Source organism: Chiloscyllium plagiosum, unplaced genomic scaffold (assembly GCF_037043375.1).
Source record: "Chiloscyllium plagiosum isolate Xiang-an unplaced genomic scaffold, Cpla_swu_hap1 HiC_scaffold_16, whole genome shotgun sequence".
NCBI lineage: Eukaryota > Metazoa > Chordata > Chondrichthyes > Orectolobiformes > Hemiscylliidae > Chiloscyllium > Chiloscyllium plagiosum.
Window position 1 is genome coordinate 30118784 of NW_028270154.1, and position 27139 is coordinate 30145922.

At 41.0% G+C, this 27139-nt stretch overlaps 1 protein-coding gene across 1 annotated transcript in view; it reads left to right on the forward strand.

Annotated features, from left to right (window-relative positions):
- Positions 1-1069: 1069 nt before the first annotated feature.
- Positions 1070-27139, forward strand: part of LOC122556562 (PDZ and LIM domain protein 4-like) — a 126932-nt gene continuing 100862 nt past the window's right edge. Inside the window, exon 1 of the mRNA XM_043703376.2 lies at positions 1070-1269. Within this exon, the coding sequence (XP_043559311.1) occupies positions 1177-1269 (93 nt within the window). The 5' untranslated portion in view covers positions 1070-1176. The remainder of the gene's footprint in view (positions 1270-27139) is intronic.

Genomic DNA, 27139 nt, shown 5'->3' on the forward strand with positions numbered 1-27139 from the left:
CAAAAACAGAAATTGAAGGAAAAGCTCAGCAAGAGAAATCAGAGCTAACGTTTCGGTCCAGTGACCCTATCTCAGTTAGGCAGAGTCACCAGACCTAAAACATTGACTCTGATTTCAATTCACAGATGCTGCCAGTCCTGTTGATCTTTACCAGCAATTTCTGTTTTTGTTTCTGATTTACAGAATCTGCAGTTCTTTCAGGTTTTTATTCATAATTATGTTCTCTGGCTTTGCACGCTTCTGACAATGGGCACAACAAGTCCTCCACTTACTCTGCTGATGCAAAGGGAGGGAAGTTGTGAGGCATTGTTTGAGCAGCAGCAGGGATTGGTGGTTGGAAGTGGGTTATGTGGGTGATGTCTGCAGCTCTGGGAGCAAGGGTGTGAGGCAGTTTGAGTAGCCACAGGATTGTAAAAGGGTCATGTAGATGGTGCCTGCAGCTCTGCGAGGAAAGTTGTGAGGCAGTTGTTTGAGTGGTAACAGGGATTGGAAGAGGGTTATGTAAAAGGATTGTAACGGGGATTATAAAAGGATTATGTAAGAATTTGTAACAGGGGTTATAAAAGGGTTATGTAAAAGGGTTACGTAACAGGGATTGTAAGTGGGTTATGTAAAAGGATTGTAATAGGGTTTTGTAAGAGCATTGTAACAGGGATTGTAAGGCAGTTATGTAAAAGGATTGTAACAGGGATTGTAAAATGGTTAAGTAAGAGGATTGTGACAAGGATTGTAAGAGAGTTATGAAAGAGGATTGTAAAAGGGATTGTAAGCAGGTTTTGCAAGAGGATTGTAACAGGAATTGTTATGTAAGAGGATTGTAACAGGGTTATGTGGGTGGTGTTTGCAGCCTCTGGGAGGCAGACAGATGCTCTGGGTAGAAGAACTACAATTCCCAGGGTGTTTTGCGGGTGCTCACACCTGCGTGCAAGTGCTGGTCCCCAGGGCTGGTCGGCCTGGCAACGGGACGGCCGAGCTGTCAGTCAGGGCCACGTGACCGTCTATGGGTCTTTGTTCTGAGTGGTGCGGGCTGGACGGGGTGATGTAATGTGGAAGCACCGAATTTAAAGGCAGGGCAGAGAGAGAGAGCGAGAGTGTGAGATTGCTGCAGCTTTCACTCTCACTGGTAGTCAGGGAGTTTGCTTCAAGTCTCTGCTGGAGCAACATTTGCAGATTAAAATGCCACATCCTGTGACCCTCTACGGACCGTCACCTTGGGGCTTCAGATTAGTAGGAGGCAAGGACTACAGTCAGCCCCTAACTATCTCACGGGTAAGCAACAAAGTCTCTTCAAAATAAACATATTTGAACTTTTTCTGTCTCTTTCGTTTCACAGGGGGCTATAGAGTGCTAACTTGTATCGTTTTCACTTCGTGCTTCTACAGATGACTTTGCAATATGTGAAAGAAACCTGCAGAATGATTACGTGTTAAAGTTGCTTAAATTGTTTATGATACAGGTTACCAATTCTTTCTTTTAAAAAGTGCATATTTATTTGAGTGAAGAGGAAAAACATTACTCCCCACAACTGTTGTCCTTCTGAAATCACGTCCTTTTGGTCATGGTGTTACCCAGAGGAAACTCACCGCTTGTCTACTTTTCAGAGTTCCTTTTATTGGTACTATTTATACCAATGATTATCTTGAAAACACAACCAGTTTTCGGTTGCTTCACCTCAAGTGAACTTTGATGTACTTGAATCTTTCTTATTTCAAAATACTGTACTGACATCATATTCTGCGATTGTGCTACAATGAGACCCCAGGGGGTTCTTGAATAGTTTAACTCGTAAATGTAACATACGAGGAAAGTTCAGTCTCCTAACTGTTAGTTGCTAATAAAGGCAACCTTGTGCCAGGAGCGGGGTAACGACTTGAATAATGGAAAACTGATTGATTAGGAACAGTATTGTTTCTGAATGTATGTAATTGTGAATGCAGTACTTGGATGAAAGAAACATTTTGTTTGGAAAAATTTATAGATAAGCTAATTTGCTGGTGAAGTTATAGCTCAGCATCACTAGTGATTTATAAAACATTTATATTGCATGTTAAAATCAGTTCATTGAAATTTATGGATGGGTTGAGTTTTTAATAGTGTATTTTCATTTGGTTCCAGCTTAGCTGAAGGCAGTTTGCCAGTTGAGATTTCCTGTATATATTGAAAGATAAAACTTTAAAATTTTAGAATTTTTTTATATCTAGCTCATGAAATAAGTACTCAGAAGAAACCTTGTGACTGCTGGTTCTGGTTAAATTTTTTTTTGATGTTTATATTTAAATTGGTCCAAAGTTGAGTTACACTGTATAGTACTAAATTGACACCAAAGGCCATTTATGTAATTAAATTGAAATACCAAGTTTTAAGTTTTGCAACTGATGAGGAAGAATGCTGTTTTTATGGTACTTGTAACTTTGTACAATTGGACAAAACTAATCATAGAACTAAGTTTTAAAAGGTTCCATGTAATACAATGATCTACATAACATGTGGTTGCAATAGTGCTCAAGTTTACACTGAAACCACTATACAGTCTAGTAGCTAGAATACATGATTGATTTTTGACAATTTTCAGTCTGCTGTACATGAAGTTTTAATGCTTGCAACTAATGAAATGGCACAAAGGAAGTTTTTTGTTTTTCTTAAAAAATGGATGCTGACTGGACTAGCTAGTAATAGTATTTATAAATTACTGTCAGGTTTTTAATTTCTGTCTTTGGAATAATGATATTGTTTATCCAACTTTTTAACTGAAAAAAACTGCGTGCCTTTTACACTTATTTATTTATTTATTACCAACTTGGCAACAGTAGGCTTAAAAAAACATTATTGGCCACCAGAATTTCCCTTTTGCATTCATCTTCAATGTAGGAAAATATCCAAAGGCAAAGCAAAAGATTCTGGTAAAATTTAGGCTCGCTGAAACCTTTGACATAAAACAGTACAATTGAGAGCATGGTGCTGAGGAAGCATAGCAGGTCAGCAGCATCCGATGAGCAGGAGAATCAATGTTTCAGGCAAAAGCCCTTCATCAGTCCACCTCATAGAACAGTACAGCACAGGGGAATAGGCCTTTCGATCTACCATATCTGTGCTGACCATGATGCTATTCAAAACTAATCCCGTCTGCCTGCATGCTGTCTATACCCCTCTATCTGCCTGTTCGTGTGTTTGTTTAAATGTCACTTTAAAACATTGCTATTGTATCTACTTCTATCACCTCTCCTAGAAGTGCATTCCAGGCACCTATCACCCTCCAAGTAAAAAGGAACTTTCCTTTAAACTTGCCTCCTCTCACCTTTCAACCTGTACCTGCTAGTGTTTGACACTTCCAACCTATTCCTATCTCGCACAATTTTGTTGCCTCAACCTCTGCTCTAGCGAAAACAAACCGACTTAGTCCAACCTGTCCTTAAGCTAATACGCTCCAATCTAGGCAACATTCATAGTTAAACCTCTTCTAAACCCTCTCCAAAACTTCCATGTCCTTCCTTCAGTGTGGCAAGCAGAGCTGCACACTAACTAAAGTTTTACATGGCTGCAATATGACTTGCCAACTTTTATACTCCATGCCTCAACCAATGCAGGCAAGCATGCTGTGTGCCACCTTTACCATCTTATCTGCTTGTGTTGCCACTTTCAGGGAGGTATGGACTTGCACCCCAAGATCTTGCTGTTTATCAATGCTGCTAAGGCTCTTGCCATTTCCTCTTGCATTTGACCTTCCAAAATGTATCATCTCATTTGTCTGGATTAAACTCCATCTGTCGTTTCTGTGCCCAACTGCTCTATACTCTGCCATATTCTTTGATAACCTGTCTCACAAGCTACACCACCACCAATTCTCATGTCATCTGGAAAGTTACAAATTTGACCGTAAACATTTTTTAATTAAACAGAGATCTCAGCACTATTCCTTGGGGACCTTTGGTCGCAGACTTCCAGTCTGAAAAACACCTTCCATCCCATGTCTTCTACATCCAAGCCAATTTTATATCCAACTTATCAACTCGCCATGGATCCCATGTGACTCAATCCTCTTAACCAGCCTACCATGAGGGACCTAGTCAAATACTTTAGTAAACTCCATGCCGACTGCCCTATCCTCCTCAATCATCTTCATCACTTGTTCCAAAAAACTCAGTTAAGTTTGAGACAAGACCTTCTCAGCACAAATACATGCTGACTATTTGTATGAGCTCCAAACTTTTCCAAACGCAAATAAATTCTGACCCTAAGAATCTTCCTACTATTTGATTTTCTGCTCACCGGCATATAACTTCCTGAATTATCCGTGTTGCCCTTTTTGTGAGGTCCTCAAATAGCATACTGAGGTTGTGAAGTGAACTTTAACCTGATGCATTTGGCTGGGGGAAATATGGATACAGAGTTTTGTGAGGCGCACTGCAATGAAGGTTAGCTGGAGAACAACATCCAGGGAAAGTAATTGTCCAATCTTCTGGAACCTCGCCAGTCAAGGCTCCAGACATCCTCTTCCTTGCCTCCCTCCAGATCCTGGAATAGATCAAATCGTCCCTGGGGATTTTCTTAATAATTTCCAAACAACACCTCCCTTAATTTTGACATGCCATAGAATATCAACATACTCCCTCCCTAATCTTCTTATCATCATTGTTGAATATTGATGCAACATACTAATTAAAGACCCCACCCACTTCCACTATCTCCACATAAATTCCCTTCTTTTATCCTTCAGTGAACCTACTCTTTCCCTAGTTACCATCTTGTTCCTGATGTGTATAAAATGCCTTGTGATTCTTCTTTACTTCTATTTGCCAAAGCCCCTCTTAGCCTTCCGAATTCCTTGTTTATGTTCCTCTCTGCTTTGTTTATATTTCTCAAAGGCCTAGATGGATTTCTGTTTCCTAAACCTTAAATATGCTTCAACTGAAGTTTCAATCCCTCTTATCATCTAAGGTACCCAAATCTTGCCATCCTTATCTTTCATCCTCAGAGAAACATGCTGGTCCAAAACTCTGATCAACAGGCCTTTAAAAGACTCCCATATGTCAGCCTTACTCATAAACTGCCATCCCCATCCTAATTTCTCCAGTTACTGCCTAATGTTGTAATAATCCTTCCCACAATTTAACACTTTTTTTTTTATTTTTAACCTGAGGACCAACCTGATTCTTATCCATAACTATCTTCAAACTTACAGAATTATGATCACTCCTCCCACACTGAAACTTTGATCACCTAACTCGGCTCATTCCCAATGCAAGGCATGTTACAGTCTCTTCCCTAGTTGGACTGTCTACGTATTGTTTCAAGAAACGTTCCCAAATGCACCTGACAAATCTGCCCCACCAAAGCCCCTGGCATTAAGGGAGTCCCAGTCAATATAAGGTAGGCTAAACCCATCCACTACAACAACCATGTTGTTCTTGCATCTTTCCGTGATCTGCTGCATTTCTGTTCCTCTATTTCCTATTGGGAGGCTTTTAGTATAACCCCATCAAAGTAATTTCCCATTTATTATTCTTGATTTCTACCCATCTGGCCGTAGGATGTACTTTTTTTTTTAAAAAGAGAGGTATCTGAATAGAATTACAGGCTTCAGGCCTAGGTGGTTGAATGCTGGATGTTGCATTTGAGATCACGGTTAGAGAAGCAGAGCTCTTGAATGGCTGTAGAGCTTGACACTAGAGATAAATGTAGAATAAAAATGATCAATTTAGATGTTTTGACGCATTACTCCCATGTACGTTGGTGAGCGTCAAGATAATGTTGTGCTTGCTGAGGGAAAAAGTTATTGCTGCATTGACCAGATCTCTGCTGCATGCAATCTGGACGATGTAAGATTTGCTCTTAGAATGTTGGAGTAGCTGAATCTGAAGATGACAAAAATTTGGAACATTTGATTTTTGATAGCCGATTGTCTAGACTAGAGCAGACACTGAATGATTAGGAGGAGTGACTCGACAGCCTTTGATGTGGATGTGAGGTCCTCCAAGTGGCATGCTGAGGTTGTGAAGTTTACTTTAACCTGATTCATTTGGCTGGGGGAATGGGAAATATGGGTACACAGTTTTTGTGAGGCACGTTGCAATGAAAGTTAGCTTGAGAACAACATCGAGGGAAAATAAACTTACAGAGTTGAAAAGTGTTGTGCTGGAAAAGCGCAGCAGGTCACTCAGCATCCGAGGAGCAGGAAAATCGACATTTCGGGCATAAGCCCTTCTTCAGGATTCCTGAAGAAGGGCTTATGCCCGAAATGTCGCATTTTTCTTTTCCTGCTCCTCGGATGCTGACTGACCTGCTGCGCTTTTCTAGCACCACATTTTTTTTCAACTCTGGTCTCCAGCATCTGCAGTCCTCACTTTCTCCAAAGTAAACTTACAAGATGCTTCAAGTTATCAAATTCTGTGTGCATATTGCTGATGTTGCTTAATGCTGTTTGGCTCCAAATGCAAATATTAAGGATCACTGCATACTGCTTCCTTTCAGAAAGTAAAATTTGATCATATTTCAAACTAATTTTGTCCATGATGTGAGCTGCTTAGGACCTAGATCATCCTGGCTAAAAAAAAAATAGAAACTGTGTGTACATAATGGTGATAACTTGGAGCAGAGGCTGAAGTTAGTCCTTTTGATATCTTGCGATGGAGAGAAAAATGTTTAGCTTATATTGTATAGATGTAGTGACTGTCAATTTGAACCGGTTATGTTATTTACAAATTTTAATGTCCAACTTTTATGCAGCTTGTATCTCTGTAACCTGGCAACTTTAGGGCCAGGCTATCACTAGGCTGCAGGGGTTTACTTCTCAGGGTCAGTCGGGAGTATTTTAGACCGCATCAGAGGGATTTCCTCCTCTGTGAAGTTCGAGCACTTAATTTTTGATGCTTCTCATACCCAGCTGTAAGTTACAAAAGTAAATTTTGTTTTGTCAAATAAGTATAATCTTAGACAGTGAGGTCTGCAGATGCTGGATATCAGAGTTGTGTGTGTGTTGCTGGAAAAGCACAGCAAGTCAGGCAGCATCCAAGGAGCAGGAAAATCAACATTTCGGGCCAGAGCCCTTCAGGACTGATGGTCATCAGGACAATCAGCTCCAGCTCAAACGTTGATTTTTTTTTTTTTCCCTGCTCCTTGGATGCTGCCTGACTTGCTGTGTGTTTCCAGTAACACACACTCAACTATAATCTCTGTTAGGTTAAAAACAATGACTGCAGATGCTGGAAACCAGATTCTGGATCAGTGGTGCTGGAAGAGCACAGCAATTCAGGCAGCATCCGACGAGCAGCAAAATCGACGTTTCGGGCAAAAGCCCTTCATCAGGAATAAAGGCAGAGAGCCTGAAGCATGGAGAGATAAGCTAGAGGAGGGTGGGGGTGGGGAGAAAGTAGCATAGAGTACAATAGGTGAGTGGGGGAGGAGATGAAGGTGATAGGTCAGGGAGGAGAGGGTGGAGTGGATAGGTGGAAAAGGAGCTAGGCAGGTTGGACAAGTCCGGACAGGTCAAGGGGACAGTGTGGAGCTGAAAGTTTGAAACTAGGATGAGGTGGGGTAAGGGGAAATGAGGAAGCTGTGGAAGTCCACATTGATACCCTGGGGTTGAAGTGTTCCGAGGCGGAAGATGAGGCGTTCTTCCTCCAGGCATCTGGTGGTGAGGGAGCGGCGGTGAAGGAGGCCCATGACCTCCACGTCCTCAGCAGAGTGGGAGGGGGGGAGTTGAAATGTTGGGCCAGAGGGCGGTTTGGTTGATTGGTGCGGGTGTCTCTGAGATGTTCCCTAAAGTGCTCTGCTAGGAGGCGCCCAGTCTCCCCAATGTAGAGGAGACCACATCGGTAGCAACGGATACAATAAATGTGGCAGGTAAAACTTTGGATGTGGAAGGCTCCTTTAGGGCCTTGGATAGAGGTGAGGGAGGAGGTGTGGGCACAGGTTTTACAGTTCCTGCGGTGGCAGGGGAAATGCCAGGATGGGAGGGTGGGTCATAGGGGGGTGTGGACCTGACCAGGTAGTCACGGAGGGAACGGTCTTTGCGGAAGGCGGAAAGGGGTGGGGAGGGAAATATATCCCTGGTGGTGGTGTCTTTTTGGAGGTGGCAGAAATGTCGGCGGATGATTTGGTTTATGCAGAGGTTTGTAGGGTGGAAGGTGAGCACCAGGGGCTTTCCGTCCTTGTTACGGTTGGAGCAGTGGGGTCTGAGGGCGGAGGTGCGGGATGTGGACAAGATGCGTTGGTGGGCATCTTTAACCACGTGGGAAGGAAAATTGCGGTCTCTAAAGAAGGAGGCCATCTGGTGTGTTCTATGGTGGAACTGGTCCTCCTGGGAGCAGATACGGCGGAGGCGGAGGAATTGGGAATACGGGATGGCATTTTTGCAAGAGATAGGGTGGGAAGAGGTGTAATCCAGGTAGCTGTGGGAGTCGGTGGGTTTGTAAAACATGTCAGTGTCAAGTCTGTCGTCATTAATGGAGATGGAGAGGTTCAGGAAGGGGAGGGAGGTGTCAGAGATGGTCCAGGTAAATTTAAAGGTCAGGGCGGAATGTGCTGGTGAAGTTGATGAATTGCTCAACATCCTCGCGGGAGCACGAGGTGGCGCCAATGCAGTCATCAATGTAGCAGAGGAAGAGGTGGGGAGTGGTGCCGGTGTAATTTCGGCAGATCAACTGTTCTACGTAGCCAACAAAGAGACAGGCATAGCTGGGGCCCATACATGTGCCCATGGCTACCCCTTTGATCTGGAGGAAGTGGGAGGATTCAAAGGAGAAATTGTTAAGGGTGAGGACCAGTTCGGCCAAACGAATGAGAGTGTCGGTGGAAGGGTACACACCAGATGGCCTCCTTCTTTAGAGAACGCAATTTCCCTTCCCACGTGGTTAAAGATGCCCTCCAACGCATCTCTGTCCACATCCCGCACCTCCACCCTCAGACCCCACCCCTCCAACCGTAACAAGGACAGAACGCCCCTGGTGCTCACCTTCCACCCTACAAACCTCTGTATAAACCAAATCATCCGCCGACATTTCTGCCACCTCCAAAAAGACACCACCACCAGGGATATATTTCCCTCCCCACCCCTTTCCACCTTCCGCAAAGACCGTTCCCTCCGTGACTACCTGGTCAGGTCCACACACCCCCTATGACCCACCCTCCCATCCTGGCATTTTCCCCTGCCACCGCAGGAACTGTAAAACCTGTGCCCACACCTCCTCCCTCACCTCTATCCAAGGCCATAAAGGAGCCTTCCACATTCAAAGTTTTACCTGCCACATCCACTAATATCATTTATTATATCCGTTGCTACCGATGTGGTCTCCTCTACATTGGGGAGACTGGGCACCTCCTAGCAGAGCGCTTTAGGGAACATCTCTGAGACACCCACACCAATCAACCAAACCGCCCCCTGGCCCAATATTTCAACTCCCCCTCCCACTCTGCCGAGGACATGGAGGTCCTGGGCCTCCTTCACTGCCGCTCCCTCACCACCAGATGCCTGGAGGAAGAACGCCTCATCTTCCGCCTCGGAACACTTCAATCCCAGGGCATCAATGTGGACTTCAACAGCTTCCTCATTTCCCCTTCCCCCACCTCATCCTAGTTTCAAGCTTTCAGCTCCACACTGTCCCCTTGACTTGTCCAACCTGCCTAGCTCCTTTTCCACCTATGCACTCCACCCTCTCCTCCCTGACCTAACACCTTCATCCCCTCCCCCACTCACATATTGTACTCTATGCTACTTTCTCCCCACCCCCACCCTCCTCTAGTTTATCTCTCCATGCTTCAGACTCTCTGCCTTTATTCCTGATGAAGGGCTTTTACCCGAAACGTCGATTTTGCTGCTCGTCGGATGCTGCCTGAATTGCTGTGCTCTTCCAGCACCACTGATCCAGAATATAATCTCTGTTACTCCAGCAACAAAAACACTTCACTAAAATAAATGTAAGTGCAGACTGGACATGTGCACAACATGACCTGGACCTAAATAGTGACTTTACATAGACCAGAACTGGAAGTGGAATCATGCTGTAAGTATCGAACCACAGAGGGCCTTGGATTAGGGAAGTACAATCTGTAAAGGTGAATCCAATTTCCGTTGTTGTAATTGAGTCTAATTAAAGTCTCATTTTGGTAAGGATCCAAATGACACTAATGTAAATAAGCAGAACAAACTTAATACATTCTTTCAGGAGAACATCTTCCTTTACACCAGCGTATCGTTTTTTTCATATTTTAAAATAATGAGAACTTTTTTGTTTTGAAAATCTGATTTTTTTTTTTCTCTGTGGCATTTTTATTGAGGTTATTTTGAGTGTATGCATGCAATGGTCAGGCCACACTTGGAGTTACTGTGGGTACTTTGAAGCTGAAAAATGCATTGAAGACTTTGCATAAATTCCAAAAATGTTCCAAACATAATGCATGGCTTCTAAGGAAGGATTTCATTCCTTTTAAAATAAAGGTACTTGGAAGGGGGTAGCTGTTGATTTTATAGATATTTAGAGATGAAATAGTTGAGGTGAAATCTTGGGTTCAGAGCTATGTGTTCTGAAATTATTGAATTTGTTTAGATTAGATAACAAAACATGACTTCACCACACATCAAGAATGTCTGTCTGGGAAACATATTGAGAACCAAGTAGACATTTTGTCTAGGTTTTTTTTTGTGGTCATTTTTCAACATTTATTTGGCATGGTAGCTCAGTGATTAGCACTGCTGCCTCACAGCGCCAGGGATCCGGGTTCAATTCCAGCCTTGGGTGACTGTGTGGAGTTTGCACATTCTGTCCATGTCTGCGTTTGGTTTTTTCAGGTGCTCTGGTTTCCCCTCACAGTCCAAAGGTGTACAGATTAGTTGGATTGGCCATGCTAAAATGTCCAGGCATGTGCAGGTGAGGTGGATTAGCCATGGGAAATGCAGGGTGACAGGGATAGGATAGGGGTGGGTGGGGTGCACTTTGGCAGGTCTGTGTGGACTGGATGGGTGGAATGGCCTGCTTCCACTCTGTCGGGATTCTGTGTTTGTTTTATCCAAGTGAGATGGTTCAGTAGGTAAATAATCTTTTAATAGGTTTTCAAGTGGGTGTAGTGGTTGGAAATCAGTTACCTCATTCTGACCATAGTGTGATGCCGACTGAATTCACGCTTGCTTACTTCAGTCTCTGCACTGGCTCTAGTAGTTCCAGTACCTCCTTTCTTTGCCTCATGCTTGCAGAGTGGTGCTGTCAAGCCATGTAACCAATTGGTTTCTCTCTAATGGAGAGAATGCCAATGGTTCTTCAAAGACTGGCTAGCTAATTGCTAAAACCATCTCTTCAGCGGCTAAATTGTCTTCACTCACAGCATTGGAAAGGGTTTAGAAGTCAAAAAAGTATGTCATCTCTACTGCATTCATCCAAAATATTAAAAATCATTACTGCTTGCCAAAACACTAACTCTATAATAAACTGTTTAGTTAAAAATTTCGGAATAAATTTACTCTACTCAATATTGTGATTGGCATTTCTGTACTTAATGCTATTGATTTAAAAAGATCAAGGGTTCCATACTACTAGTGTATTCTTAATCTTGGAGGGGAGGGTGGGGGTCTAGCATCCTAAAGTCAATATTCATATCTGTAGATTTTTGTTTAAATTGCATGATGTTGCATTATGCTGAATTTTATAGCGCAATACTATTCAGTCAAATTTATGAAGTCTGTTATTTTACCTTTTTCTAAATGTACAGGTAAGCTTGGTTGCAAGCTATTAAAACTGATTACAGTACTAAGCATGTTGCGTTATTAACAGGACGACAAATGCTTGAACATAATAGGTTTTTAATCTGACACAAGAATGAACAGTGAAGTATTGTTGAAGAAATATTTATTAAATTGCAAAAAAAATTACTGAAAGCAGCTACCACTTGAATTTATCCATTTAGGTAAGTTGCTGAATGTTTAAAGATTGGAGATCAAGAATCTACATCTGGTGTCATTCTGGTTAGTTATTTAATAGCTGCTTTGTCTACACAATGCACTAGGAATGGAATTCACTATGGATTCCACTGTCTCCCTCTTTTTATAGAAATCTATCAATTGACTTTTCTTTTGTAAGAAGGAAAAACAGAAATTGCTGGAGAAAATCAGCGGGTCTGGTAGCATCTGTGGGAAGAAAGCAGAGTTAATGTTCTGGTGACTGTTCATAGTCCTAGAGTCATACAGCGTGGAAACAGATCCTTCAGTTCATGCTGATCAGAATCTTTTTAGTAGCTTGGAAGCCTAAGTAGAGTGGGGAGTAGGGAAGGTGACTGGATGGGTAGAGACGGAATCCAGAGAGAAAAACATACGAAAGGGGCTGGGTAAACAAGGAGATCATGGATAACAGGCCACAATAGAAGAAAGGCTGAGTAAATGATTGTGAGAAAATGGGCTAGTTGTGCTGATTGCACCCCATATGATATTATAATGGGCCGCGGAGTACATGGGGATAGATGACGATGCTCCAAGCAACCCATGTCATAATAAGGTATGAGTGGGCTTTTAAAAATAAAAGCTGGAATCTGGTTTTAAAATTATTGAACTCTATATATAGAGTCCTAAAGGTTTTTTGTTTTTGTTGTGGAGTGTTCTGACCAGATTGCATACACCTTGTTTATCACATTTTTAAGCTTTGCATGACACACAATATATATCAGACGGGTCCTGTTTCCATTAGAGGATTTATGTAAAAATATTTTTCATGTTTTATTCATAGAGGACAGCTTGCCAGGTGTGATGATGCCAGAAGGCTTTGAATACAAATATCATGGAAATGTCAAATAGGTTTACCATACTTCTCTTCAATTTATCCTGGCATGAAAACTCCATTTTGAGTGACAGAGACATTGGAACAGACATTGCTTACTGGCCTATAAGCAACAGGGCAATGGCTCCAGTTTGTCTTCCAATTGACTGTAAAATTATTATACAAACTTCCTACAACCTGCCTTGAGTTGTAAAGGTTTGTGTCATTACAAAATTTCTGAAGTTTAATTGACTATTATTGTATTAATTGAAAATGTCTAATGCAAACATAGACAAGAACTTTGTGGGACTAAGTTGTCTTCCACTTTCATTTTGTATAAAATTTGGGATTTATTTTAAATTAGTTTTAAAAAAAAATGTTCAGTAAACTTGTATTCAGAACTGTAAATTTTAATCTTCAATTAGAGTAGGTCATAAAGTTTTTTTTTGCAAAATTTACCGAGAATAAAATTATACTTTGTCTTTCTGATTTGCCAGCAAGCTTAACATAATACTGAACTAAGCTGGTCAGGTCCACCAGCTTGGCTCATCCATTACCTCCGTGATTTCAAAGTGATGTCACATCCAGCCTCAGGTGATATACAGAATTTTCTTCAGCTAACAGATGGTAAGACCAAGGCTCCCCTTCTCATAGCCTGCCAGCATACCCTTCCTTTTTTCCACTGGTTCTGTCTTGCCTCCTGCTATCTCAGATCCAAACTATTTGTGAAAAAACTCCATGAAGACCAATATCATGTCACCAAATCATCTCACATTTACACATGCATTGTACATGACAATGACCCAGCCAGTATAGAGGTGACTCCTAGAGTAACCAGAACCGTTGACACTCCTGTCAGCCAGGACTCTGCGATTGGGCCAGATTAACAGTCCCAGTCAAGGCAATCCAATTTAATGAGATTGACCTGGCTGATCATGTTCTAATCAATGCAGTTTGCATTTTAGTATTTTGTGTTTAAAAACCATGAATGGTGATCTGGTTCTCCTTTACATACAATCAAAGACACCAAATTATAGCTATAATACATTTCTTGCTTAAGTTAAACTGACATCCTTGCCTATGCTTTTATCTTTGGCCAGGATTCATGATTCTAATGCTGTCCTGTCCTGTATGCTGTCACCTCCGTTCTCTAAAGTTTAAAATCTCCTGAAATCTTACTCTCATACTTTGTCCCACAACAATTCCTGCTCATTGCTGACCTTGCATTGTTTCCTATTCCACAAGGCCATTTCATGGCTTAACTATTTTGCTGAAACTTCTTCCATTTCTACAACCATTTCCTCCCTACCCCAACCCCTGTGTCCTTGTTCTGATTTCTTGTACATCTCTTCACCCGACTGTCATACTTGTGTCATTTGTTTTGCCTTAAATACATTTATCGCTTCCTATTTTCTCACTTGTAATAACTTTTCCTTTTTAAAGCCCACCTTCTCAGCTGAGCTTGAGCTTCCTGACGTAATATTTCCTGCTTTTGTCTTATGTGCAGAAAGCACAAAATTCTAATGAAGCAGCTTGGGTCATATTTCAAAAGTTAACTGTACAATATAAAGATTCTGTTACAAGATCAAAAGTAGCCATTCGACTGGTCCTGACTTTTGTATAATCTGTTATTTTACCATATATTTCATCATCATATTGGTAAAGTTAACAGAACTCCCATTGAATGATCAACATAAGGCTGAATTTATTAATTTTATAACATTAGGGATTGTTGGTCTGTAATCTGTTTCTGAAGTTCAGAAAGATGCCATTTGATCTGTCTTGTCCATTGGAGTTTTCTGAAAGAGCCATTAGCTTTTCTCATTCCAAAGCCCTTTCTCTGTAGCCTTTCAAGTATTCATTTCTCTTCAGGTATGCATGCAGATCCCTTTTGGAAGCTGTCTTAACCACATACTATCTAAGTCAATGCGTTCTATGTAGAATAATGAGATAGTCATAAATATAATGAGGTAAACATGACATCAGCAGTGATGCTAGGCTTCAAGAAGAGAAAAGTGACGAGCTGTACCACCTGAGAGATGCACTACTTCATACTAGCACACTTATTCTAGAATAAGTAATAGGAGATTTGCAGAAAGTGCTGTTTAACCTGCAAAGTCAGACTATAATTACTTGCAGATAAGAGACTTAACAGTTACGTCAAAAGATGTCCAAAAGTAGACTCCAACCACTCCAGCTCATAACTACACCCCTCATTCAAATTTGTTGTGAATGTCTGATCCCACAATTCATTTGTTTTGTTTAAGGTAAACTTTTATTTTTTGCTTTGATCATTAGTATCAAGGTTATATTCCTAAAGTATTAAATGCAAAGCAAATTGAGAGCTTTTATAATTTTTCACATGCAGACTAAAGTTTGATTTTATTTAAAACATTAAAACTTTTATGGCATAACTTCCTTCAGTTAATCCCTGGGTAGTTTGGATTTTTCTTTAAATGCTGTGGCCTCTACAGGGATGCTAACAGTGCTTTAAAGAGTTTTTTTAAAATTTTGTCCTGTCTTTGATTTGGTTGTTTGTTACTTTGCATTGGTGTAATGTGGCTCTAATTCTACTCGTCTTTTTCTCTAATCTGCCCTGTCTAGACAATTTTGTATACCTCTATCTAATCTTAACTCTGCAGGGAGAGCAAACACCTCTTCACGTTTCTTTGCTTCGTGGAATATACACTTCACTAGCGAGGCTGAGTGAGCCATGTTGTTGTAGGTCTGGGGTTATGTAGTCCAGACTGATAAAGATGGCAAATTTCCTTCCCAGGAGGGCATTTATGAATAACATGGGTTGTCTTTACAATATTTGATAGTTTTGTGGTCATTATTACTGTGACTAATTTTTACATTACAAACTTATGAGCATGATTTCTATCAACTCTCCTATTGGCATATGGACCATGTCCCCAAAATATTGTTCACTAATCTGGATTATTAGTTTAGTCACATTTAATACAGCAATGCTCCTCATCCTGGGAATATTCTTAAGTCTTTTCTGGACCTTCTTTAAAGCCTTCACATTCTTCCTAAAATACTATGTCCTCTTCTGGCTGCTATCTAGCCCAAACCAATCTTTTAGGTTATTTACCTTGTACGCTATGTTTCTATTCACAAAACCACTATTTATTGAATCTTGGAACCAGTCAGTCATTATCACTATTCTGCTCCCCAGTCACAATGCCTTCAAATATTGAATCTGTGTTCTCGCTCAAGAATAAATTGTAGAGGAAATAGTGGCCCTAATACTGTCTTATCTACACACCCCTTCCTCCAGTATGAAAAACATCAATTCAGCATGATTGGTTGTCACTCAAATGTATATCTATGATGCCATTGCCCATTTTATTCCATGGACTTAAGCTTTGCTCAGAAGTTTCTTGTGTGGCACTTTATCACGTTCTAGAATTTCATGTGTATGTTGTTGTTTTCTGTCAGACCATTGGTTAAATAAGATTTGCCTTTATCAAAACCATGATTGCTTATCTTTGTCTTTGAATTATTTCTAATACTGATGAGCTTTTAAAAAGTAGGAATTATAACATGGAAACAGATGTTGACATGTATTTACTCTTAAGAAATCTTTTTCAGTTGTTCACAGCCTAAGTCACAACTTAGTGATCTTCTTTGCGCTGCCTTCAAAAGTCTAAGGTCATGTGCTCGCAAACATGACTAGCCAGCTGAGTAATGAGAAATCCCTGCTTAATCCCTGGATATGCCATAAATTATAAACGAGTGAGCAAGCAATGGTTCCTTTTAGTAAAACAGCTTCTTCAGACTCTGCTTCCTGACATGAAATGGTTTTTACTGGGAGGGTCACTGGGGTCTATGTGTAACTTGTGTGTAAGACTTTTCAGTTTGTTGGTTTACCATTGAAGCAGTTAACATGCTATTTAAAAATCGAGGAACAACACCTAATTTTCCACTTTGACATTTCTCAATTTGAATTCTATACTTCAGAGCCTGAAGTCTATCCTCCATTTCTTTCTGTACCTTTTTTCCTACTTGTTGGTGAGGGAACATTTTAAGGCCGTGCATTGGTTTGCAGAGAAAGGGAATTCATTTTTATGTCTGTAACATTGTCAGATGCCTCTGCCCATTTAGACATAGATGGTCACTGTTTGATGTGGCTGTATCTGAAACAGAGCACAGAAGTATCACCAAGGTCATTCACTTTGACTTTGGCTAAATGTTCTCACGCTTTTGTGATGGTACATAATGTGGCACCTTCCTGTTGCTCTTGGTCTTAGGCTATTTAACTGGCAAGGGTCTTAAAAAGAGCACATTGGTTGCATTTTCTAGCTGTTTGCAAGTAGCTGGAAACTGTCACTAGCCATAGCAGCTTTGACATGTGAAAGCCACTTTTGCCAAAATGGGAATCCAAAGGATGGCTCTAGATGTATAGGGAAAAGGTAACCACTTGGGCGTTCTAAAATAGTATTTTTATCACTGGTGATTTCAACTTCTCTGTAAAAGCTTCCCTACTTGTTTAATTGAATTTATGCACATTTTAAAACAGCTTATATTTTGCAAATTTGACACCTTAAAACTACTTTGCTGCAGAGTGGAGGCAAACCCTTCAATGTTGCAGAATAATTCAGACTTTTTTTTTAATGCAATATCCTTATAGTCAATATGAATTTTTTTTTCAGATAGAAACAGCCCTCAATTCGAAGTACCTCAGTATCATGGCTTTTTTTTTGTTTGAAGCCATAGATTTGTACAAAATGGAAACAGATCTTTTTGATCCAACTCGTCAATGCCAACCAGATACCCCAAATTAATCTTGTTCCATTTGTCAGCATGTGGCCTGTATCCCTCTTAAACCCTTCCTTTTTCATTAAACCCAATGCCTTTTAAATGTTGTAATTATACCAGCCTCCACCACTTCCACTTCCTCTGGCAACTCATTCCATACATGTACCACACTCTGCATGAAAAAGTTCCCTTTAGATCCCTTTTAAATCTTGCCCCCCTCGCCCTAAACCTATGACGTCTAATTTTGGACACTTCTACCTTGGGGTAAAGACCTTATCTATTTACTCTGTCCATGCTCCTCATGATTTTTATAAACCTCAATTAAAGTCACCCCTCAGCCTGTGATGCTTCAGATGAAAATGGTCCCAGCCTATTCAGCCTGTCTCTGTAGCTCAAACCCTCCAATCCTGGCAACATCTTGTAACTCTCATCTGAAATTTCAAACATCCATCCTACATTGGGGAGACCAGCATTGAATGCAGTATTCCAAAATTGGCCTGTACAGCTGCAACATTACCTCCCTACTCTTATGCTCAATGCACTGTTTATTGAACAGATTCTTCAGTTTCCCTGCTTCATGTAGAATCCCTCTGCTTGTGTAATTCTGAGGTAATTACACTATTGTATTTTGAAAAGTGCAAGTGAACAGTAATGCACTGCTCAGAACAAAGGTCCAAAACATTAAAGCCAGGCCTTTTTAGAAGTAAAATCTGGATGCACTTTTCAGTTGTAGTAGCAAAATCTTGTGGATTCTGAAAGTGTCAAAAGGTGGAAAAGGATAATCGTCAGATTTGGGAGCAGTTTACATTTTAATAGCCTTTCATTAGAAATGGAGACAAAAGTACAGGTGTTAAGAAAGAATAGCAGAATTATTCTTTTTATTCTAATTTTCAGCTCCCCATATTTTGTTTCTTGTCTCATTACTGTGCGTGCGTGCGTGTGTGTGTGTGTGTGGTGTGGATGGACGTGGCTACAGAGGAGGTTCACCAGATGTCGCCTGGAATGGAAAGTCTGATTAATGGGGAGAGACTAGATGGGCTGGGTTTGTTTTCCCCTAGAGCATGGGAGGCTGGGAGAGACATCTGATTTTGAGGGATACAAAATTGAGAAGCATAGATAGTGGAGATTGAGGGTCTTTTTCCCTCCCTCCTCTCCCCTGCCCCCCCCCCCCCCCCCCACGTCAGATCTGTTTCAGATCAGAGGGCATAAGTTTAAGGTGAGGAGTAAGTGGTTTAGAGGGGATGTGGGAGAGAATCTCTTCCAAATGATCGTAAGATTATGGAATGTACTACCTAACGAGGGTGGTGGAGGCAAGTACTCTCTCAACATTAAGAAGCATCTGGATGAGGATCTTAAATGGACTAAGTGCAGGTAAATGGGATAACTGTAATTTGGTACATGCTCATTGGCATAGACGTAGTGGGCTGAAGGGCCTGTTTCTATGCCGCTTGGCTCTATGATGATTTTGAGTTTTGCTTTGCACCATCATTCTTTTCTTGTCGTTTTGATCTCCTCTGGTTTTCACCCTGTCGCTGAACCTTCCCTCCTTTATTCTTTCTTCCCTTCTCTGTCCAGACACAGTCCCCATCCCTACCAGAAAAATACTTTTTTTTTTGCTACTTCGAGACTATTAAGTCAGCCCGACTGCCAACCTCTCAACATCCAGCTAACAGGAGCATCATTGCACACATAACACATTGACCCGAAAGTTTTCTGTTTTAACTTCGTGATCAGTTCCAATAAACAGTGTGACTTATTTTATAAAATTTGGTACCAGGAGATATGGGGCCTGTTTTCAGTTTGGTAAAGCAAGAGTTTTGGAGGAGTCCAAGGGCAACAGTACAACATTAAAACCTATTACATGAGGAATAAAAGTACACAGAAGATCCAACAATAAGATACATGATTTGTTCAGAGCTGTTTTGTTCATGCTGTATACCCTCTCTGGCCCACCCAATGAGAGTTAAGCATGGGAAAGAAGCTTATCAAAGACAAGAAGGCATTCCATGCTCGCCAGAGAATACCTCGCAACATTCTTCAACTGACACCCTCCATTCAACTTTCATCAGTATCTCACTTGACTTTGTCTTGTTGTCCTCTGAATTACAGTAATTAACAAAGAGTCTCAGTCCTGTCTGCCACAGCAAGTTCATTGTAAGCATCCTCCTAAATTGCCTCCTCTCATTGCTAGAGAGTCCTTTGCACAGTCACAGTGAGATAATGCTTTTACCCATGGAAGCATCACTGGCATGATCTTTACTGGCAACCAAATCTTTAAAATTCCAAGCAACCGCACCATCCTCTACATGGAAGAGCTTTTTGACTTCTCCAAATTTTATTTTATTTTTTAATTTGTCAGCCATGAAGAACTTGAGTCTTCAAATTTGGTTGCTATTAGAAATCTGTCACTACCCTCTAACTACTCCACAATGATATGCACAAACTGAATCATTACAGACTATGTCTTGGGTCCGATCAAAGCTTTGTCATTGTGCATGCTCTTTTCCATTTCTCCTCACCACAAAATGGCATCTGCCCTCCAGAAAATGACTGCAGCATGGAAATAATTTACAAAATAGATAGAAAATGTATGATCTATTCAGTCCAAACCCCAAATTCCTCCAACATTGGCCATTTGAGTTCCACAGATGGTGCTTGTCTGAACACTCAGTCAAAAATTGAGTTCTGTATCGTTGTTGACTTCTCTGCAACAGATAAGATGGTCCTTTTTTTTTAAACTAAATATCCATAAAACTAACATCCTCTTCCATCCATCTGCTATAGCACAAGATTTGCTTCCATTAATTTAAAAATAAACAGCAAGATGCCAGATAATATGAGCCTTCTTTTTCATATTTAGGGAATCTCTTTTTTTTTAATGAAGACAATTATGGAGGCAGTGATGACTTTAATTGTCTAAGGTGGCAGCTTCAGTCTTTTGAGGACCAGATCTCAGACCGAGACTAAGGTGATATACTAAGCAGCTTTGATCCGTGTGCTCCCATGTGCTTTCCAGTATTGGACACTGGCAACAAGCACTGGAGAAAAACCACTAGCAGAGTTTTTGCAAGATCCTCCAACTCCAGTAGCAAGAAATGAGTCAACACCAGTGTCGTTGACTTAGTTAGCAGTGAGTTGCTAATCACTGCATATTAGCTCCTCTGGAAAGGACATGTCACTTGTACACCCCAGCACTAGATTTATAAAGCAATTACATGAAATGCAACACATTTGTGGCAGAATGCTCCCAAGAAAGCAACTGAAACACATTCGAGATATTTGATCTCCACTCATGAACGTTTCTCTTTTTTGTTTAGTGTAACCAATCAAAATGAAAGGTACCAAATGCATCAAGAGACTAGTAACAGCCTGGGCGGCACGGTGGCACAGTGGTTAGCACTGTTGCCTCGCAGCGCCGGAGACCCGGGTTCAATTCCCGCCTCAGGCGACTGACTGTGTGGAGTTTGCACGTTCTCCCCGTGTCTGCGTGGGTTTCCTCCCACAGTCCAAAGATGTGCAGGGCCAGGTGAATTGGCCATGCTAAATTGCCTGTAGTGTTAGGTAAGGGGTAAATGTAGGGGTAGGGGTATGGGTGGGTTCGCTTCGGCGGGTCGGCGTGGACTTGTTGGGCCGAAGGGCCTGTTTCCACACTGTAATGTAATCTAATCTAATCTAAAAAAAAAACTTATCTCTAGTATGGTGTCTCGCAACACCAGGGACCCAGGTTCGATTCCAGCCTCAGGTGACTGCCTGTGTGGAGTTTGCACATTCTCACCGTGTCTGTGTGGGTTTCCTCTGGGTGCTCCGGCTTTCTCCCACATCCAAAGATGCACAGGTTGGGTGAATTTGCCTTGCTAAATTACTGATTAATGTTAGGTGCATTAGTCAGAGGGAAATGGGTCTGGATGGGTTACCTTTTTTTGGAGGATCGATGTGGACTTGTTGGGCTGAAGTGCCTGTTTCCACACTATAGGGAATCTAATCAATCTTGAAGGGCAGCTTTAAAAAGCCTAAGACGCAGGAGGCTTGATTAAGGCCTGTTATGTCTTGAACTATTTTTAATTTTGACCAAACATTAGACCCAAAATATTAACTGAATTGTGGCCATGCTTGTAGCTTGAGATATTCTGTCTTTCTAAAGTATTCCACTATTTTACAGTGGAAACCTAGAATTATCATTAGTGCTTTAAGTGCTAGGCCTGTGGAAATTTCGAGACTGAACTGGCTCGAGATAGAAGACAGAGACTGGTGGTGGAGGGTTGCTTTACGGACTGGAGGCCTGTGACCAGTGGAGTGCCACAAGGATCAGTGCTGGGTCCACTACTCCTTGTCACGATATAAATGACTTGGATGTGAACAGAAGGGATATAATCAGTAAGTTTGCAGATGACACCAAAATTAGAAGTGCAGTGGACAGTGAAGAAGGTTACCTCTGATTACAACCGGATCTTGATCAGATGAGCCAATGGGCTGAGGAGTGGCAGATGGAGTTTAATTTAGATAAATGCGAGCTGCTGCATTTTGGGAAAGCAAATCTTAGCAGGATTTATACACTTAATGGTAAGGTACTGGGGAGTGTTGTTGAATAAAGAGACCTTGGAGTGCAGGTTCATAGCTCCTTGAAAGTGGAGTCATAGGTAGATAGAATAGTGAAGGTGTTTGGTATGCTTTCCTTTATTGGTCAGAGTATTGAGTACAGGAGTTGGGAGGTCATGTCGTGGCTGTACAGGACATTGGTTAGGCCACTGTTGGAATATTGCGTGCAATTCTGGTCTCCCTCCTATCGGAAGGATGTTGTGAAAGGATGTTGTCTCTTATCTCAAGAGGGTTGGAATATAAAAGCAGAGATGTACTACTAAGACTTTATAAAGCTCTGGTTAGGCCCCATTTGGAGTACTGTGTCCAGTTTTGGTCCCCACACCTCAGGAAGGACATACTGGCACTGGAACGTGTCCAGCGGAGATTCACACGGATGATCCCTGGAATGACAGGTCTAACATATGAGGAACGGCTGAGGATACTGGGATTGTATTCGTTGGAGTTTAGAAGATTAAGGGGAGACTTAATAGAGACGTACAAAATAATACATGGCTTGGAAAAGGTGGATGCTAGGAAATTGTTTCAGTTAAACGAGGAGACTAGGACCCGTGGACACAGCCTTAGAATTAGAGGGGGTCATTTTAGAACAGAAATGCGGAGACATTTCTTCAGCCAGAGAGTGGTGGGCCTGTGGAATTCATTGCCACGGAGTGCAGTGGAAGCCGGGACGCTAAATGTCTTCAAGGCCGAGATTGATAGATTCTTGTTGTCTAGAGGAATTAAGGGCTACGGGGAGAACGCTGGTAAGTGGAGCTGAAATGCGCATCAGCCATGATTGAATGGAGGAGTGGACTCGATGGGCCGAATGGCCTTACTTCCACTCCTATGTCTTATGGTCTTATGGTCTTATGGAAACTTGAAAGGGTTCAGAAAAGATTTACAAGGATGTTGCCAGGGTTGGAGATTTGAGCTATAGGGAGAGTCTGAACAGGCTGGGGCTGTTTTCCCTGGAGCGTCGGAGGTTGAGGGATGACCTTAAGAAGTTTGTAAAATCATGAGGGGTGTGGATAAGGTAAATGGACAAAGTGTTTTCCCTGGGATGGGGAGTTCAGAATTAGAGGGCATAGGTTTAAGGTGAGAGGGGAAAGCTATAAAAGAGACCTAAGGGGCAACTTTTTCCAGGCAGAGGGTGGTTACGTGTGTGGAATGGGCTGGTGGAGAAGTGGTGGAGGCTAGTACAATTGTAACATTTAAAAGGCATCTGGATGGCTATATGAATAGGAAGGGTTTGGAGGGATATGGGCTGGGTACTGGCAGGTGGGACTAGATTGGGTTGGGATATCTGGTCGGCATGGACGTGTTGACCTGAAGGTCTGTTTCCGTGCTGTACATCTCTATGACTAATATTGATACCTTGTGTAATAAAAAGATATTCACGGATGAGGATTAAAAAGAGTAAACTAAGTTCAGTACTGATAACTTTAATGGAATGGCAAAAGGGGACTTGAGATTGAATGTATCTAATGGTGTGACATTTTAGATGATGGACCAGAGATGCCTACATTTCAGGCAGCTCATTGATTTCAGTTAATGATTAAAGCTGCACTAACCTGGATTTTGTAATTTAGCACAAATATTAAATTTTAAGGACAAAACTTTGTCCTTCTGTTGTCTTAAATCACTGAACTCTCAATTGTTTGTCTGTAAAATTCTTTTTAATTTGGCTAACGTGGGGAAGGGGAATAGGCCACGATTCTTGCTGTGATCACTATTTCTTGAACTGTGTGGTAGAAGGATTTGTTCTAGAGATTTATTTTGATGTGGGATTGTGGCTTACCAAAGACGACCACCTACTGTCGAGCTTTGTGTAACTAGTGACTCCTTAAAACAGAACTAGAAAGTAATTGGTGCTCATGAAGTCAATTCCTGCAGGAGTACATATTTTCAGAAAACTAAGAAGACAGTGGACATGGAATAAAAATAGTGTTCTGGAGCTATAACCATTCTGTGGGTAGCTTCAGTTGTGAAAATGCTAAACGTTTTCTCTCATGGTGTCTTTTTTTCAGGTATCTACATTCCAATTAGAACATTTTTGTTCAAGGGAACACATGAAGTGAGACTTATTTTTCTTCTTTGTGCTTTCATAGTCTAAGCTGGTCAACCATGAGGCACTGTGAGGGGAACCATGTTACTTTTACAGAGGGGGATAAAATGTCGGGCCAGCCATCTAGTTTTTTGCTTTTGTCATTGTCAAAGGATGCTGCAGAGCTCACTTGTAAATACTGAACAAAACCGAGAGGCCATCTACCTCCAGGAGAACAATGCATATAGGAAGACTCAGAAAACATTCTCCATATGTTAGTGCTATGTGGCTTGATATTTGAAGCAAATGGGTAGGCATTTTACACCTATCTGCAGTCCAGCAATTGCATTTGTAGTATTTAGGTTACAAGAAGATATAGATGGATTTGATAGATGGAATTTAACCCTGAAAAGTGAGTTGATGTACTTTGGAAGTAACAAATAAGGGAGCACTCAATAAGTGAGAGGATACTAGAAGCTTCATGGAACAGTGGGGTACTGTGCACAGATCCAGATGGGAGCAGGAAAAGTTTCTAGGGTAATTTTTAGGAAGGCATATGGGACCCTTGTCTTTATTAGTTGTGGCATAGATTATAACAGCATGTTGGAACTGTGAAAAACATTGGTGAGGACATAGCTGGAGTACAGTTCTGGTTGTCACACTATAGGACAAAAAGTAATTGTGTGCTAGAGGAGGTCCAGAAGAGGAGACGGTGAGGTCTGCAAATGCTGGAGATCAGAGTTAAGTGTATTGCTGGAAAAGCACAGCAGGTCAGGCAGCATCCGAGAAGCAGGAAAATTGACGTTTTGAGCCGGAGCCCTTCATTAGGAAGTGCAGAGGAGGTTCACTGGGATGTCACATGGGTTGGAGCGGTTTGGCTATGAAGAGAGGCTGAATAGGCTTGCATTGCTTGCTTTAGAGCAGAGAAGGCTGAAGGAGGACTTGGGGTGTATAAAATTAAGAGGCGTGAACAAGGTGTATAGGAAGCAGCTTTTCCCTTCTCCCATCAAAGGGTCAATAAACAGGGGTATAATTTTAAGAGGGAAATTGAGAATTTTGTTTTCACTTGGACGGTGGAAATCTGGAATGCACTGCCAGGAAGAATAATAGCTATGCGAAAATGCTCCCATCCTTTTTGTTTTTGAAAACTACATGATTAGCATACGTAATCAAACCTCCACGTTATTGGAAACTTCAAGAGAAAAGGTAAACTAGGGAGTGTTTAACTTTTTAAAAGAGGTGGGAACAAGGTAATATCCTTTTGGGCTGCGGGTTAGAAATCATACATGATTGAGTCTTTGGATCAACTCTGAAATTCAGAAGCAAATATCCATTGTGTGCTCTGCTTTTTTTTAATGCCTTTTTCTTCCAAGCCTTTGATTTGAAAGATGTTTTGTTTTCTTGGCTAAAGTATAAGATTTTTCAGCTGAAATTTGCAATTAGTATATGTCTGGAACAGTATACTGGAGTTGAAGTTTCCCAGAAGTGGTAACAGTTGGCACATCAGTGAGGAATTAGTCATCTGAATTGTACAGCTGCATTAATCACTAGAGAGCAGCTATGGCATGATGTGTTTAGAAGCATTTCGGAAGATACAACTCAATTCTGTTGGCATTTTGCTAAATTTAAATCTGCCAAATGTTCTTAGTTATTCTTGTTGTGAAAACAAACTTTTATTTCTCAGTAAGAATTGATTTTTTGATACCACTGTTAAATTGTCAGGATCTAGTCATCTGAAGTTTTTTTCCCAGCCTTTTACTAGAAGCGCTCAATCTGCTTGCACAAGTTGATCTCCGAAGGCAATTTAATGGCTTTTTTTTTCAGTGTACACCAACTTCACTTTGAACTGTAATGTGACTCATGAGTTTTCCTTGGCACTTTTTCTTATAACCCCCGGTCTCTGGAAGTGGTCAATTTTAGGACATTGTAATGGTTGCCTCCAAGTGCCTTTTATTCTTTATTAAATCTACTCTGGCTCCAGAAGTTAGTTTGCACTAATTTGGTCATATCTGATATCTCATGCCTTTAACCTCAGTTGCTGGAAAATCTACTTTAATATGTCAGTGTAGTTATCTCTGTATCCTTGTGTTTCTTCTGTACTTTTCCACCTCTCCTTTTATGTATGCACTTTGTTTTGCTGTTTCTCTAGTACCTTTAAACCAAGCACCTGTGCAATTTTGAGTAAGGAATTGTCAGATGATTCTGATTCTGAATATGGTTACCTTCTAAGTAAAGGTTAAGGTAGAGGGGAAATGTTGTGTTTTCTCCTTTTTATTTTTATCCTAACATGAATATACTGAAGCACATTTAAGGTAGCCACAATTTAAGCAAAGGCCAAGTGTTCAATAAGAGATATTTTTTAAAAAATCTTTTTTGCTTTGTACTGTAGCCTGCAACACCAACTCATCAAATGAATCACTAAGAGTGCTCTCGAATACTTTTGTTTTTGTCCAACAGAATTCCCCAGATATAAATCACTGCTTAAAAATATCTGTGTGAAATGCTTGGCTGTTTCCATGTGTGCTCTATAAATCAAAATTTTTCATGCAATTTGTGAGTGATATTGAGTATTGTAAATGTCACCTAAATAACAAGTCTTTATATACGGAATAATATTTTAAAATGTACAATTTAGGTCGTCTTCTCACCTTTTTTTGTTTTTCAATGTGACCGGACTCAAGAAGTCAACAAATGTTACACACAGTGGGTGTTGATTCTCCTGCTCCAACTGGATGTGTTGCTATGGTTTTTATTTCCAGAAACATACTTTACGTTTTGTACTTTTTTTGGAAACTTTTTGTGAGTAATGCCAAATTTGAACTTTGAGTTATACAGTTCCTTCAGCACAAAACACCATTTAAGCCTCTTTTAAAGATCTCCCATATGATCTATTCAAATTTTACACAAGTTCTAGGCCCTTGGATGGTGAAAAAAAATGTTGTGGAAGGCTGTAAAATGCTAAAAGAAAGGAGAGATTGGCAAACACTTCACTTTGAGCACTTTCCCTTGATTTCAGATT